A 16,757-nucleotide genomic window follows, 5' to 3' on the forward strand; every position below is an offset into this window, starting at 1 on the left:
AATAAAAATAAATAAAGTAACTTGGAACTTTAATTGCAGTGCTTGCAGAAAAATTCCACAGGTCTTATAAATTCCCCACGAGTACTGCCGTTCGTGTGAAAACGGAGAAAACTCTGCAGAGGCTCAAGTCGTTGCCAATTTGGGGAAACTGTAAAAGGAAAAACACAAAGCAGTTCTGTGTGCGAGTGTGTGTGAATTAGTGTGGGCGCCGCGTAAACAACACCAACAATGGTAGGAATTATTGATGAAACGCAGCTGTTTTATCCGCTGGGAACACGCATAAAAATAGCCAACAACTACGGTACAGTGCGATATGTGGGCGAGGTAAGCGGCAAAAAAAGTCCTTTGGCATCCAGACATATGATTCAAACGTGTGCATTTTACAGGTGATGGGACACATGGGCACTTGGCTGGGCATTGAGTGGGATGACGGCATGCGAGGCAAGCACAATGGAATTGTGGATGGCAAGCGCTACTTTCAAACGCAAATGCCCACTGCCGGCAGTTTCATACGTCCGGGAAAGGTGGGTCCTTGCGCGAGCCTGGAGGATGCTGCCCGCGAGCGGTATCTGAACTACGACTCGAGCAATGTGGATGAATCGCTCATTCGGGAGGCCCAGGCCAGTCTTCAGGCCTCACTCTTCGAGGTCGTGGGGATGGACAAGTTAGCACGCAAGCAGAGCAGGTTTGAACAACTCTCAGAGGTGAGCGTCGATGAGACGCCAGTGAATGCGGCCGGGTACCTGAAGGATTTGACACAGCTGACGACGCTGAATGTGAGCCACACGCTGATTTGGAACTGGGAGACAGTGGCCAGCATGACGCAGCAGCTGCCATCCTTGAAGAATCTGAATCTTAGGTGGGTAATCGCTTGCATCGCTTCCTTGTTCGGTTGATGATTTGATTTTTTTAGCTCCAATCGCTTGGTCTTGCCCTCGGCATCACAAATTGCGGAGTTGGAGCCTGCCTTCCGTCATCTGAAGCACATCAATTTAAGTAGTTGCGGCTTCACCGACTGGAAGGATGTCATGCAGACGGCCTTACTCTGGCCGCACATTGCGTCGTTGAGTCTGCAAGAGAACCCCCTAAGTCAACTGGCCGAAGTCGACTGCAAGCGGATTTTTACCCAGCTGCAGGAACTTGACTTGCACCGCACAAACCTGATGGATTTTGACCAGGTCGTCAAGTTGGGCAATATCACCACATTGCGCTCATTGAACCTCATAGAGAACGGAATCGAAGAGATTAAGCTGCCCGACTGTGAGCCTCAGGCAAAACTCAACATGTTCGTGTCTCTGGAAAAACTCAACTTACTCGACAATCCCATTTGGAATGAGGTGAGCCGGCTAAGCCGGTAAGATCGGCTTTGATGTTCTATTAAATGTTGACTCATGTTCTCCGCACAGGCTGCTGCATTCAATGAATTGGATAAGCTGCCGAAGTTGAATCACCTGAGCAAGACGCCCCACTTGAAGTCAAATTTTGATGAAATGGTATCCAAAGCTGTGGGCTGCATTGCAGGATTGCAGTTTATCAATAAAGCTAAAGTGACTGCGGGGGAGAGGCGCGGCGCCGAGTACGATATTTGGAAGAAATACTCCTTGGAATGGATGCAGGCGACGCAACAGGGAGCAGATGCCTTACGGGAGTTCTGCCGAAAGCATCGCACCTATCCGTACCTAGTTAAAAGTACGCACACAGTACATACACATATGTGAATCGATTAGCTTACTAAGCTTCCCCATTCTCTCACTATCTAGAGTATGGCTCTCCGGCGGACTTTGTTCCGGGAATACAGGTCAAGAAATCGAATCTGATCAAGCTCTTCATACTGCATCAGGCCACTGGCGAGACCTGGGAGAAGAAAGTGCCCCGAATGATTACAGTGCAAACGTTGCAGGGATTGGTCATGAAGCGGTTCCGGCTGACTGACGTCGTTCCCCAGCTCTCTTACCACGATGCCAAGCATCCCGAGCTGCTGGTTCCCCTGGATAACAACGCCAAGACTCTGGACTTCTATTCAGTGCAGGAACAGGACACAGTTTTGGTTCAGTAGCGGCTTCCCCATTCTATTTTTTTTATTCGATTGTGGTATTTTAGTCTTAGGCAAAGTGTTAAATTATTGTTCTGATCCGCGGCACTTGCAAAATTAAATTACTAATGTTATCCTTTAGGTACTGATAACTTGAAATTTCCACTGCAATTATATGCGATATTTATATCTTGTTTTGCTTATAAAACCTAAACAACAAGTTGCCTAATCCATTTTATTTTGTTAATGTTCAAAGGAAGGTTCCAGACAATCTACAACTTAAATTTCAATCGCACCAAGGCATTAAACGACGAATTGGGGGTTCGACACATCAAAGTATATAGTCGAAATCTGTTTAATAAAAACAGATAGGAACAGGCACTTTTCGAGAAAAACGTCAATTAGATTTTAGACATCCTTTGCCTTGCTAGCGTGCGGTTTAAATTTAAGCGGAAAGTTACAAACAAGACCGAACGGCTTCAGAAAAGGTCAAAGTTCTGTGTCATCTACCTTATACATGTACATTTTAATGTTGTTTTTTAGCCGGAAAACAAAGCGCACCCAGAGCACCAGCTTCGGGAATGGCAGTCAACGTTGGCCCCAAAATCCAAGCTAAAAATATTGTTTGACCCTCATTAAGTTCTGAAATTTGGTTTGCTCGGCTAAAGCAACAAAACACATTAGGAAAGGATGAACGAGCAAGTGGTCAAGTTCTATATATGCTACAATGAAACTGAAAATATCCTTCTTTTTCGGGAAGGACTACTTTTCACCATGAAATAAGTGTACCTTAATTTTGAATCAGCATTACCATCCCCATTCGATATAACCAAATATTTGTTAATAGAAAGTAAAAGATACGATGCTTATTTCAATTGTTTTTTTACATGTTACAATTTCAGGAAAATAAGTAAAGTTCCTTTAGTTCTTCCGCGTTGGTCTTGCAGGAAATTGTTGCAAAGCCGCGCATTGGTCGGCGCTTTTGACAAAAGTTGATAGACCTTCTTCAAGTGTATACGGAACAGAAAAGAGAACAGAAATAGAAGCAGAAAACAAGAAAAGTCTGCACCAAAGTAAGATGCGAGAAGTTAGTTTGTTCTTTTCCTTCCTTTTTGCCGCTCCCAAACTCATTTTCTTCGCTAAGATGTAAGTAGCAGGCGAAAGAAAAACATCAGTGGGTATCCGAGTGATAGCGCCGGCGGCAAGCTTACAAAAAAGTAAGGTGAACATTTTCCGCCTGCCTGCAGGCACCACTGGCACCCTTCCTCCATCACTTTCCGCTGCCCTCCAAGAATAATAATACAATTTCGTATACTATACTACATACTCGTACATAGGCGCTCGTCAGATATGGTGGACTCCCAATGCCAAGAAAAAAGCATCTTTAACCTCAGTACAAAGGCTATATCGTAATCAAAAATAACCTTCAACTTACTATATACTATAAACCCTCGTCAATGGAACCAATCTGAAATATCATCCTCATGTAGGTTCGCCGAAGCTTGCCTTCCCTTTTGATCTGACTTGTTGAATCGGAATCGATTCGGCGGGATTCGGTATTCGCTTCGTTCGGTCCGCTAGAACCAGCGATTCAGCTTTCGAGTCTGTTCTGATTCGGGGTGATTCGAATCCGACTGAGGGAAGGATCGAACGCATTAGGGGGGCCTTTTACGAATACTGCGGATTCATGCAGGTCTCTAGTATGTACGCTTTCCTTCCTGTTGCTGTTGCCCCACTGACACGCACCTCGGATCATAAACAATCCTTAAGCGTGTGCACTGAAAAGTACAGCCTTCGCATAATCTCGGGAAACTTTCACTTTCACCCTCACGGCGTTAAGAGTAAACAAATTTGCAGAGGAACGGACCAGCAAGCGACTGGGGTACCTTAAACCCTAATGAAAATGTACTAAAAGTGCGGCACAACGCTTGCAAAATTATGCAAAAATAAACATCGAGTGAAAGAATGGAAAATGAGGGAAAGGCACACGGAAAGTAAAAAGTACGATAAAAACAAATGCGTCTTCTTTTGTGTGGGCCTCCTTCCTGGTGGCAAGGTATATTAAACGGGAGGTCGGACGGCCGTACTGGGGCTTACCTTCTATACGGCTGTAGGTAAATTTCCGCTCCTCTGCTCTCTTCTCTGTGTCTTCTGTCTCTTCTGTCGAGGTGATTATCCATAATCCCCAAAAAGCGTTCGTTGGGCGGAGGATGACGATGACTCCCGGCTGTCGGATTGAATGACTAAAGACAAAGTTGCTGGGGCCGCTGCCGTTGCCGTTGTCCTTGCCCAGAAGATAAATGCGGGATGTAATATTCGCTTGTCCCGTAGCCATGTCCTGGCCCCGCCTCCACCACCAGCCGGGATAGACAGGTACGAGATGGCGTGAGTTCATATTCGTTGCTGCGCAGGAATCTGTAGTCTGGCGGCGATAAAGCATCTTTGTGGCGACAATGAATCGGGGATAAAGCTTTTTACGTGCCAGCAGGCAAATAAAGTGCCTCTCCGTATCCCCATCCATCCCTGCCACATACATACACAGCTGTTTCGGCTGCGGCTCCGGCGCTGATTTCGCATAATTTTATGCATGTAGTACATTTGCCCAGGAGAAAAGCGGAGATACACCACCCCCCCCCCCCACCACTGTGGAGTTTGTTGAAAATCTTTAATCGTCTTAGAAGGTAGATTAAAAAGGCAACTTTAATAGGGGCCCTATTTAGATATGGATCATTAAAATTCATCAAAATTATGATTGTGACTGTTTTCTCTCAGTGCAGACCACACCGCAATTTCTCACAAATTACAAATGGTCCTTTTTATGCAGTGAAAACAACACGTTCTTCGTGGATGTTTGGCAGGGGATTCGGATCCCCTGCCAGAAAGGTACACAAAAACCACAGAAAAGTCATTTCCCTTTGAAGTACAACGGCATCGGCTTTTTAAGCTTTAGCAGACTGCTGTAATGAATTTCCACTACTCCTTCGATGTGGAAACAGAGGGCCAACAACATCCATGACTCGGCCCAAATGGTTCCGAATCGAATGAAGCCATTTCAGAGTGCATTTGACTGGATGACCGCAAACCCAATTTCTCATTCCTCTCCCGCAATGGCAGTGCATAAAAATCAACAGTTATCCAAACGAAATAACAGCCATGTAGCACCACCAAGCCACCAAGCCACCCATCCGCAAAACACTCATCTTACACCCACCTGGGTATGACATCCATGACATGGGCGGAGTGTGCTCTCGTTGGCCACGGAAAAATTGCAGTTTCACTGCCGGGAGCTCCTCTGGCCGGGCAACAAGTGGGGATTGCTGTATCCCCTGACACACTTCCAGCCTGCAAACAATCTCCCCGACATTGTCTTGGGCCATGTACACGGGAAATACAGTAAAAATCATCTCTTTTATGGGCCAACGGGAAGGAAGGGCTGACTGAACTTTTCATGTCATAAGCATGAGACTTTATCGGGCCGTTGCCGGGGCAGACAGGGCCAGGCCCCACCCTCCTTTTAACTTCGGCATTGTATGTCGAATAGAATATGGGTCTCAACTTTGGCTTTAATTTCGAACCAGCGTTGCGGGAGTCCCTTTAAGGTCTGTATATTTGAGAAATTTTAAAGCAACAAGCAATTCTATCCAGACCCTATCCCTTTACACCAGCCATGACTGTATTACCTTGATGGGCCCCGTCCCGCCCCTGCCCCGCTCTATTGTTGCTAATTTGCAACGGTTTGTAATTTTGTATATTGGACATTTTGTATGAATTGGTACCCTTGTCAGTCAGCATCTATCGATGGGCTATGTTCTGTTTTGGTCCTTGAACACACCTATTTGTGTCTCGGATACGGATGGCGGAGAGGGGGGGGTATGTTGTTATGCAAATTACAGGCCCGCGCACACATGACTGCATGTATGGTATGAATGGGAATCCAAATGGGGATGGGACTAAGAGATAGGGTGTGCGAGTGGGTGCCGCTTGGGGGGTGGGGGTAGTGTGGAGAGGTGAGCCGAATTCAAAGTAAACGTTTTGAATGGTTTTAATAACTTTGCACACTCACACACATGGAACTCACCTGCTGACGCAACAAGAGCCGAAAAACAACGACTAGGGACAACAATGGGCCTTGGTAATGCGATTTGGATGAACCCCATACATACATGCATAAGTATGTATGTATGTTTTTGTTTCCATGTTCTGAATGGGACATGGCTGAAAATTAATTCCGCTCACTAGCCAGCCCTCAAGCCTCAGGGTCGCCCCCCTGGACTGAACGAAATTAATGCTTACGAGGATTATGCATACATTTTATCTATTCCGAGATAAGTCCTGGATGTATCACATTATGCTCCGTATTTGGATATTCCGAAATGCAATTGTGACCATTCGAAACGGCTATTATCCTTCAGTCCGAAGCAAATGATTTAATTTGATTCGTAGGGTCGTCGCTCGACTCACTCACTCGGAGACTGGCAACAAAGTTTGGCAATGTTTTGGCTCCGTTGATGCCATCCGAAGGGAATGAAATTATGCTGGGAAACTTTTTAAATAAAGTCAAGAGATAATTAAATCCCATTTTTATTCCAGGGCGTCAAAGCGCTTTGTTGCCAAAGTTATTAAGAAGCGCCCCGAGGAACGAGCCGAGCCCCAAGTGCTGCATAGTTGGGTCGGGGAGGACTTTATGTACGTAGAGCTCTGTTCAGTGGGAACAATGCTCTTAATTAAAGCAGGACTGCTGTCCCCCTGCTAGGATGCACGAGGAATCTGTGAGCAGGTGAGCCAAAACCAATTACAAAAGCTGCCCCCAAAAACCCAAAACTGACAGACAGCGAACGAGCCAGGCGTGGGGCGTGGAAGTGAGTGGCTCTCATATGCAAAACATGGGAACGTGTACGTGCCGACCATAGGTCAGGCAATTTCCAAAGCTTGTGTGTGTTTCCTTAGGAAGGCAGCTGACAAATTTCGAATGGTGCAGAATGCAGGATGCATACCTGGCACGATAGCTGGGTGTCCCTGCGGTGGAATCATGGTGACGCTATTTTGGGGATCCCGATTATGCACGTTCATTGCTGGTAAATCAGGCAGCACCCATATTGCCCCCGCGGCCTGCGACCCGGACCCGTGGCAGCATAAATCGCTGAAACCAAGCCAAAAATGAAAACGAAGCTGCCAAGCCAAATTTTGTGGCCGTGTTCTGGCGGAAAATGAAAGTTAATTAGTTTAAGGAGCTTTACGGCCGAGGCGATGAACTGGCAGCAGGCGGCAGACAAGCGCCACCAGGCGTCTGTTCACGCACTCCTCGGTGGCAAGGCAGGCCTGGCCTGGCCCGGCCCGGCCCGGCGAAGCGCAATGAGGCGAATGCGTGAAAACGGCGTGGAGGGAAGAGGCTTTTATTCAGGCCTGTAATCAGCCTATGAGATGGTGGCTTGAGTCATACAGATATGGCTGAATGAATTCATTTGCAAGCCAGGGGACTATCTCCCTGCACCACGAATGGGTAATAATTCGCTGGCTGTTGCTTCTAATTGGTAAAGTTTTTCGAGCACTTAGTATCTAACAAATTGTCGTCGCCGTCTATAATTACTGCTACTTATCATACTTATTGAATGACTTACATCCTTTTCATGTATTTCCGTGTAGCTTGGGGCACAGCAGGGGGTTTCTGCAGGATAATACGGGAGTTCTGTTCTGTTCGAGCTGTATTTGTCCCTTTGTGAATTCCATTATTCAACGCTAATTAGACTTGCAACAGCCTGTCCACAAATACATGCTCTTAACACATTTTCCCAATTATCTATTCGACAGCGACTGACCTCGACACTCGACCTATGTATACAGTGCGTATCGCAAGAGTAAGAAGAGCGTGACAATGCACACATTTTATCCCAAAGGATAAAGGAGAACAATTTTGTATTATAACCAAAACTCTTATGTAGATTCATATCAAAGAAGGGATTACAAATCTTTGCATTTGATTTTAGTTCTGAGACGCACTGTACACCCTCTCCCTCTTGCGTGGTGGCCGGATATTGATTTAGGGAAAATCGCAGGGACAACGGCTTTCCATTTGAATTGAATCTGCATGCACAGATCTAGTAAGTCCATTCAATTATGGAAATGCAAATTAAGCCGCTGCCCCTGAACGACAAGCACTTAATCAGCAGGCCTCGAGTCGACGCAGAGGACCTCATTCGAATTGCATTCCGCTGCTGTGAGCCCACATGTTCGGGCAGGCGCTTATCAGCAGCTGGCAGACGGACGATGGAAGATGGAAGTCTCCATGGTGGACAGTGGCATTGTCCTACAACAGAGCCAGTCGTGCGGAGGAGGTTCGTTTTCGTAACTGAATGTCGCTTATTGCCCAATGATCAGGGCATTTAAGTGAACAAAGTGATTATCTCGGGCCGAATGTCTGCTTTAATACCAATTTTATCGGCCTTGTCCTTGTTGAATAGCTGAACGCAAGTGCCAGGTTTCACATCGCCCAGAACATGGCCAACCTCTCAGGGCTCTTGTTCGCCCAATGTGTGGCAACATGAATTCCCCATCAGCAGAGCTCTGCCACAGAGCTGCCGCCCTCTGCTCTGCTCTGCCCTGGCCAGGGATTGAATTGGAATCGACTGTTTGGGGTTGATTGGTAATCAATCTCGGAGCGTAATAATTATCTGTTCATTTGAATTAATATTCGTTACGTTGATTGGCATCGTTCAGGCAGGCACACACAGTGCTTACGTACGTGTACTCCAATTATTTCCAAATACCAAATTCTATTGAAATATTGAATTTCGTTGGGGACTTTGCGACTTTCGCTGGGACTAGTTAATTTCATTGTTAAACAAACCGCAACCGCAGAGCAAACAGTGAAACGACCCCACAATAACGACAACAGCAGCAAACAGATGGCCAAAACGACAATTCAACTTTAAACGAACCGGAAATGGGAGAAGGTCTCGGCCCGGCACCGACCAAAGGCATCATTAATCATGAGTAGCTACAGTTGGCCCGGGCTTTGGCTCCGGCTCTGGCTCCGGCTCCGGCTCCGGCTCCGGCGCCTGCTCCAGGTTCGTGGGGCACACGCTTAGGCGGGTTTTTTCTCCACTTTCGTGCTTTTCTTTCACCTCTTCCCTTTTGCGGCATTAAATTTTAATCCCGCTCAAACACACACACTGGCAAATGGACAAAAAAGAAGGCTTCAACCTTTCCGACGAGCGTCCACCGCAAAAGTTAATGGCATTTGGGAAAGTGTAAAGCGAAACGGGGAACTGTCCAATCCTCTGGCCCAGAGGCTGGGGCTGCTGAGCCGAAACTTTTGTCGGGCAGTGTTGCGCGTCAATTCGCGGTGAGTGCATGTGGGCGGAACTCCCCTGCCACCACTGCCCCCCCCTGTCCCAAGTGTTGATGAGTTGTGATGTGTCTCCCTTCATCATCTGACGCTGATCGAGCATCAGCACAATATTTTGTATGAAATGTCACAACATGTAACAACGTCTTGGCTGCAAAACCTCGACAGGAAACACACATTTACAGAGGAGGAGATCATGATGACAACTTCCCCACACTTTACCCGTAATGCCAGCAAGACGGCGGAGTCCCCTTCGAAGCTCGTTCAAGTGGCCAAAGTCGAAAGTCGTCCACGACGATGCTTTAACAACTATAATGCGATCGCTTACAGGTTGTAATCAATATCAAGAGCAGCCAAACAGCAAACACGGCAGCACGAACAGGAAAAACAAGCACCACCGGGGTGGTGCCGGGGGGCAGCAGCATCAAAGAAAACTTTTTGGCTTCTATTTCCACAGTCCAGGGCGAAGTTCGAGTCGCTCCTTGGTCCTTGGTCCTTGCTGGTTGCTTCAGTTGGCCCATAAAAAACTTTTTCCATTACTTCTAGACCAGCTGCACATAACTGTTAAGATGTCTCTGCTCCTACTCCTACGCTCGCGTGCCGTGGCCCCATCCGCAGTGGTCTGGTCTCCTATCACATTTCCCATTGTTGTGTGCTGATAGGAGCATGATGCATGGCCTCCGCTTTTATTACATTTAATATTGATTGATTGTTCTGGATGGACTACTCAAGTATGCTTCTGTTGACGCTCCGCGAGCAGGCCCTTGACCAGATTCACCAGCAAGTCCAAACCTTCCTGATTGCCTTTTTGGTAGTAGGGCAGGGCCTGCAGGCGCTTCACCCACTCTGCGAGGAGGGGATACTTGGCCGCCTCGATGGGGGCGAACGCCTCGGCCGTTGACACCGAGGCGATGCAGCACAGGTCCGCGATGGTCAGTTTGTCGCCAGCCAGGTAGGGGCCGCTAGCCAGGCAGTGTTCGAGGCCGTCGTAGGCCTTCTGCAGATAGACGACGCGGTCGTCGGGCACATCGGATACCCCAAAGTAGATAACGGGCTCCACGATGAACCGGATGCGGGGAAAGATGTGCCCGCAGTCGTAGTAGAGACGCGCGTCCACTGTGCGCCGCTGGGAGGGGTCCCTCGGGTACAGGGAGTCGGTAGCGCCTCCGAACTTGTCCGCCAGATAGCTGCAGATGATGTGCGAGTCGCTCACCACGGTGCCGTTGTCATCTAGAACCGGAATCGTGTGCTGCGGATTTAGCTTGAGAAACTCCGCCGTCAGGTGCTCTCCCGCCTTTACATTAACAGCGCTGAGGTGAAAGGGGATCGGCGGACCGGCTAGCCAGTTAGACAGAAGGAGAGAGAGGAAAGGCGAGCGATAACTTACCGTAGATCCAGCTCCAGCCCTAAGGCGGCGGCTGTCAGCAGCACGGCTCGGCAAGGGGGACTGCGGGGTGTGTAGTAGAGAACGGGTTTGTCTGACATTCTTGGCTCTAAAATGGATTAAATTATTAGACTTTTGCAGCTGCCACTAACTAAATACCTTTACTTATTAAACTCAGATTGGCGAATGAAAAGAGAACGACACATCACATTGATCGCTGGAGCTTTCAAAGCTCCCTCTCTTGACGACTGTTTCTACACTGCGCTCAAATTAGAGATGGGCCACCAAGCGCTACACTTCATGCATGTACGAAGTATGTTTACATTATCTTTAAATGGTTTTATGTAATTAATAACCCGGTATATGTTTATTTACAGAGTATTTAAGTCTCCGATATGCCTTTGTTCAAACGCACAGATTGCAATACATTGCAAATGTATTTTTCCAGCTGAGAGCATACCATTCCAGAGACACATACATGTGTCATATGTAGTACAAATGCGACAGACAAAAGCATGTATGTATGATAATTCACTGGAGTCGAAAGCTCCCACCGAAGTGAACTTCTCAAAATGCTCTTAACAGATTTTAATTTAAATTCACGCACCGAGCAGCTGACTAACTAAGAGGATTACATTACACATTTCCTGGGGGGCAGCCCTTTTTTCGTGCACGTTACGCAAAGGTGAAAAAATTAAATTTTTAAGCGGATTTCGGTATTAGTTAATGGCGCAGGCCGGAGGCAGCCCACCCTCCTGCAGGAGCTTTTCCCTACAAAAAGTGAATATAATTGGATTTCGGCTGCTCTTCCGTCCAGTGGATGAGAGAGAGATGGATGGATGAATATTGGGAGACTGGCTGAGTGGGAAATGTATTCGGAATGCAGCGGAGCAAGAAAGAAAGAGGAAAAACGTCGATAACGTCCCGTCCCAGTCCCCGTTACCGTTCCCGTTCCCGTCGTTTTCGAACTCGAACTCAAGCTATTGCTCAAAGTGCTGCTCACGTGGAAGGTCCTTAAATATTTGGTCACGGGCCAGGACGACACCGAAATGGGAAAAATGTGCGCCCAGGTATGCGGGCGGGTGGCCCGCGACAAGGGAGACACACTTTAGCTCCTTTGGCTCGCTCCCCTGGCTCACGGTGCCGAAGACAAATTTGTGAAAGCAATTTACAGTTATTAAAGCTTTTAGTGGGATCAAAGCATGCTGCCCTCACTCCCCAAGCGCCCGCGTGTCCCTCTCTGCTAGCTCTGAGTACAAGGCATTAAATTTAATTTGGTAATTGAATAATTTCTGTGACAAACACAGACACGGGCTCAGCCCCAGCCCCAGCCCCAGCCCCACGCTGGAGCGAAAACTTTTGCTGTTGGGAAAACTATGTTGTCTTCGCTTTTCCCCCTCGGTCTCCGTCACTGCCACCGTCTAAGGAACAGTAACAGTTACACTCACAGTCCCAGATCCAGTCCCAGTCTTGGGGGTCGGGCTTTTGGTAAAGAACCTCAAAGGCGTCGCTGGAAAGCATTAACTAATTGATTGCCACTTGACGAGTGACATTTATCTTCATAACTTGGTTTTTTTTCCTTTAATTGAAATCACAGAGAAGACTCCGACTAGGCGCAAACTAGGAGGCCGCTGGGTGCGGAGCAGATGTGTCTCCATGGGCTCCAAACTGTGCCTGAGATTAATGGTAATGAGAGAGCAAGGCCACACAGACACCCAGGACCATCCATCCCCACGAGGGAGGGACGAACGGACAGCTGTGTGAGCGCTTCAAGTGCAAAATCCAGTGTTATTAATGATCACCGTCGCTGCTTCGGAAGGGGTTTCGGGAGCCAGCAGCAACCAGACACCAGCCAGGGGATTGAGGTCCTTCCATAAATACTACTTAATTCCGTTGTTCCATTGGCATTTATAACAATTAAATTGTGGGTATTCTTTGGCTAATTGTTCGATGCGACTCTGCAAACCAAACCGAACGAAAGATGAAAGCACGCTTCATATAAGCGCAGAGAAGGAGGCGAGGGGAGTACGTCTCTCACTCTGTCAGAGAATGACGGGAGGCGAGCGTATGGGCGTTTGTGTGTACTTCCAGGAATCTGATAAGCACAATGAAGATAAAGCCCGTATAAGGCCCATCTCTGGCACTGCCTTAAGTGCTTCAGACTTGGCAGCGCCTGGACATCCCGCATCCATCTGCTTATCGTCGTTTCCTTTTTTATTGGAAATTAATGTCCAGCTGTAGACAGGGGGTCTAGAGCTGGAGACAGGACGTATAAATCGTTGCTCAAATTAAAAGTGACATCCCATTATGTAGATATAGATAAGCCAGAGAGACGGAGAGCAGAGTCAAATGAAGGGCAGGGCGCCCGAAGAAATCTTGATGGGCAATCAATGACTGACAATGGCAGTGTTTCTCCTGCAGAAGGATAACGGATGGACGGCACGGACAATGGAACGCTGCCGCCTAGTTGGGCACCCAAGTCGCAAATGTAGATTTGATTTTTGCTTTTTTCCCCCAATTAAGGAAGAGCTTGGTTCGAGATTTGTTCAGCCATTTCGGTGTAGTTGAAGAAATTCCGGTATTCCTTTCCAATGAACTCTCAATACGAAGGATATGGAATACATTATATTACCTCTAATTATTCCTTGGACCGATTAAAGTTTTTTTATAAGCCATGAGATGCGATTATGTATCTGACCCTAGAAAAAATTCTGACGACTACTTACAAACAAACATTAATATAAATTTATCGAAAATTATCAGGAGTACCACAGATAAAGACCAAAGAAAACAATGTTATGGTTCGAGATTAATAGAATTATAGAACTTTTCAGTGCCAGATATGGATCTAAATAATACATAAAGTTTCCATGTTCTGTTGTCCGAGCTCGGGGTGAAGTACTCGGCGGAGATGTAGAAATGTTCGAAATTTTCCCAGAAGTTATAGATTTGTTGGGGATGGATGGTGGGAGTGGGAATTCCGATTGGTTCGCGCAATGGCGGTCACTTTTCATTTGAGAAATAAAAAAACGAAAGATGACCTTGGCATATGTTACCAATCGCGTTCCACGCCCCACTTCAGTCCCCACTCAGGGCCTACGTTCTCATTCAGCTTTGTCTTCGTCCATCAATGCCAGAACGACACGCACTCTTGACCTTCTGCCCGCTGGCGGCTCCATTGACTTCTCTCACTGGGCATTCCGCCTGTGTCTTTGCACTTCAGCAACTGTGGCAGGTCTTCGAGGCTTGGGGCTTTAATTTGGCCGATCCGCCTGTGCCCATCATCAAAATCCTCCAGGTCGTCCTCTTGGCTTTCTTATCCCAATTTATTTGACTTTATTGAACTGTAAAACACAGGCATAAATAAAGCCTGCTGCGGAGACGCCAGGGAAGGGATCTATTCGGTGCTGCATTGAACAGGAAAATCTACATGCGTGCACCCTCGATGGATGAATGATGGAGACCCATTTCCCTCGGCAAGCGAGGGGGTGCACGGGAGCCGCCGGGGGAGGACACGGGGTGGTGGCCATTCGCGCTTTTACGACCCACCTGAATGAATGGATTTTAGGGCTTTTCGAATATGTATTTTAATGGACGTGACCGATTCTCCAACGCTCCCCTGCCCCTCTCTGCGGTCGAGAGTTTCGGGTATTTTATTGGTTTGTTTTTGTGCTTATTTTTCGTGTGTGTTGCCTTGCCTGCGGTGCTCCGAGCTGCTGTTGGCACTTTCTGCCTTCCTGCCATTGATGGATTAGCCCTGAAAGCCGCACAGGTGGAATCGGTCTGTCCTGGCAAGTCTAAGCCTTTAGGTCATTAGATGCATCATCAAATGACAGGCAAACAAGAGGCCCATATGAAGGACGACTCCAGCAGTAGCTATGTTTTGAATATGTAAACAATAATGGTGGAGTAGGCATACTGGCTCCCATAACCACCTAAAGAGCGGAAGGATGTTCGCGTTGGTTGAATTTCATCCGCCGGAGCGAACTGTTACTTAGTTTAAATGATAATCCCCGTGATCTCTGCACTCTCATTGAATATATTTCAGAGTCTCAAATCGATTCAAGTGCATAATCCTGCCATAATCGAGCTGATGGTCATCCTCATGATCTGGGTAATCCCATTATCGCTCCCCAATAGGAGCCACAGAATTAGAAGCTGGCAGCAGCTCTTAGCAGTTTGCATTCTGGCCGAAATGCGGTTTGCGTTTCAGCCACCGCCTGAACCGGGCTGCAAGTGGACCAATCTTCGGCCATTTTGGATGCCGTCAGCTTCAAAATCATTTATTCAGCATTCTTTTAGAGGGGCAGGAAAGCATTATCCAACCCGAATCGGAGAATTTATGTGTGGGAGAGGAATTGTTTAGATTTATGGGTCGCTCTGCGGGCTGGACCTGCTCTGCCATAAATCCTTGAAGGATGCCTGCCACGTGGGCCCATAATCTAGTGTGTGTGGAGTGTGTAGCTCGCACTAGCTAGTGCCACACTCGTATGTGCCCGGACAGGGTTAGTAATTAACGAGGCAAATATGTCTAATTGCGTATACGCACTGGGGCATCAAAACCAGAAAATGCTAATTAAAACTGAGGGCCCCTTCCCAGCCAGTGGCCATGCGTAGCTCCATGCGTCAGCGCTCTGTTCTGTTCTGATTAGCCCTGTTCTGTTCTGGATAAATCAATTAATTTATGCAGCATCGGTGGGGCGAGTGCATTAGCCATTCAGCCATTCGGTGGCAGGGGACGGGAGGAAAGTGAGTGGCAGCCGACTACAATGCGCCGCAGGAGTCGCCGGAGGAGCCGCACCAAGCACATCCATTAAATTACCAACAGCACGGAGCTATGGTGCACCCCTCCCGGCCTCTGTCGCCTGTCGCCTGTTGCCTGTTGCCGGTTGCCGGTTGCCTGTTCTTTGGCCGACCCCCTGCCTGGCTGCAGCTCAAAAAAGAGCACGCGGCGTGTGGCACAGCGGGTGGAGCTTATTAACTATAGAAATGGATTTCGCCGGCGGGCAGGGACCGAGCGGAGATGGAACCGAAAACCAGTGGCCCCTCCCCTTCCGCCCAGTGAAAGATGCTGGGGCACGTGCACGGACAACCCGTTGGCCGCCTAATCGTGTTTAATTTGCTGCAGACACTGCGTCCGACACCTGAGATGATGCTGCCCCTGTGGAAGCCCAGGCGAAAGTTCATTGCCTCCATGCGCTGACTCTTCTCCGGCTCCTTCTCCCTCTTCCCTTCCTCGTCGATAATGAAAACTTAAATGGAAATTTCAACTATTTAATTACGGCTAAAGTTCGTCCTGGCCATTCTGTCTTGCTTGCCGTCCGCCTGTCTGGTGGAACATAAATCTGAGAGTCCTAATTTGAGCCCCATTAGGTCCTTGCCAGGAAACGGACAGGAGAACGGAAGGACAGGAGTGTAGGCTGATGCCTACTGGGCTTTCCGGGTAGGAGAAGAGGTGGGAAGAGGGAGTCCGAATACTAGAATTAACTAATCTTGTCCGATGGCAGGGCCTAATTTCCCATTTGATTTTTTAGGGGAATCTTCACTTAATCAACTGCAGGGAACGGAACGGCATGGAATGGAACTAGCACAGGCACCATTGTCCCCAAAAAGCTCTCCGCTGCATCGTTCGCGGTCGCCTTGTGGCTGCCCGGGACTGAGACTGAGACCAGGTCTGGGTCTGGAACTGGCACAGAAAGAGTATAGCAAGTGTTCGTGTTTGTTTGTGCTGTGGCAACATTGAGTGGCAGCGGGAACCACCCTGCCCGATCGCCTCCCGACCGATGTTTATCTTATCAGCCGCCAGTTGGCCCGAACAGATGGCCGGAGGTCGAAAAGTGTTTACACTCGCGCCCAATCATTCTGCGGTTGTGGCGTTTCTGACGCTAATGGCCCCCCAATGTCGGGGCAGTCAATGAAAGTGCCAAACTTACCGACAGACATACCAGATCCGGAATCACTTGCGAACCGGCAGCATTAATAGCCGCGGCAACATG

At 48.0% G+C, this 16,757-nt stretch overlaps 2 protein-coding genes across 2 annotated transcripts; one reads left to right on the plus strand and one right to left on the minus strand.

The window, feature by feature from the left end:
* The first annotated feature begins 10 nt into the window (after positions 1-10).
* LOC108160463 (tubulin-specific chaperone E) lies at positions 11-2,252 on the plus strand. The gene is made up of 5 exons (XM_017294477.2): positions 11-324; positions 387-859; positions 914-1,337; positions 1,407-1,689; positions 1,761-2,252. Exons 1-5 carry the CDS (start codon positions 229-231, stop codon positions 2,054-2,056), a joined length of 1,572 nt encoding a protein of 523 aa, XP_017149966.1. The 5' UTR covers positions 11-228; the 3' UTR covers positions 2,057-2,252.
* A 7,770-nt stretch (positions 2,253-10,022) lies between these two features.
* LOC108160757 (glutathione S-transferase 1) lies at positions 10,023-10,993 on the minus strand. Its single transcript, XM_017294956.2, has 3 exons — positions 10,927-10,993; positions 10,765-10,870; positions 10,023-10,687 (listed from the first exon to the last, which is right to left on the minus strand). The coding sequence occupies exons 2-3, from the start codon at positions 10,860-10,862 to the stop codon at positions 10,105-10,107; spliced, it is 681 nt and encodes a 226-aa protein (XP_017150445.1). The 5' UTR covers positions 10,863-10,870; positions 10,927-10,993; the 3' UTR covers positions 10,023-10,104.
* Positions 10,994-16,757: the final 5,764 nt, after the last annotated feature.

The sequence above is a fragment of the Drosophila miranda genome, chromosome 3, assembly GCF_003369915.1.
Source record: "Drosophila miranda strain MSH22 chromosome 3, D.miranda_PacBio2.1, whole genome shotgun sequence".
In the NCBI taxonomy this organism is placed as follows: Eukaryota; Metazoa; Arthropoda; class Insecta; order Diptera; family Drosophilidae; genus Drosophila; species Drosophila miranda.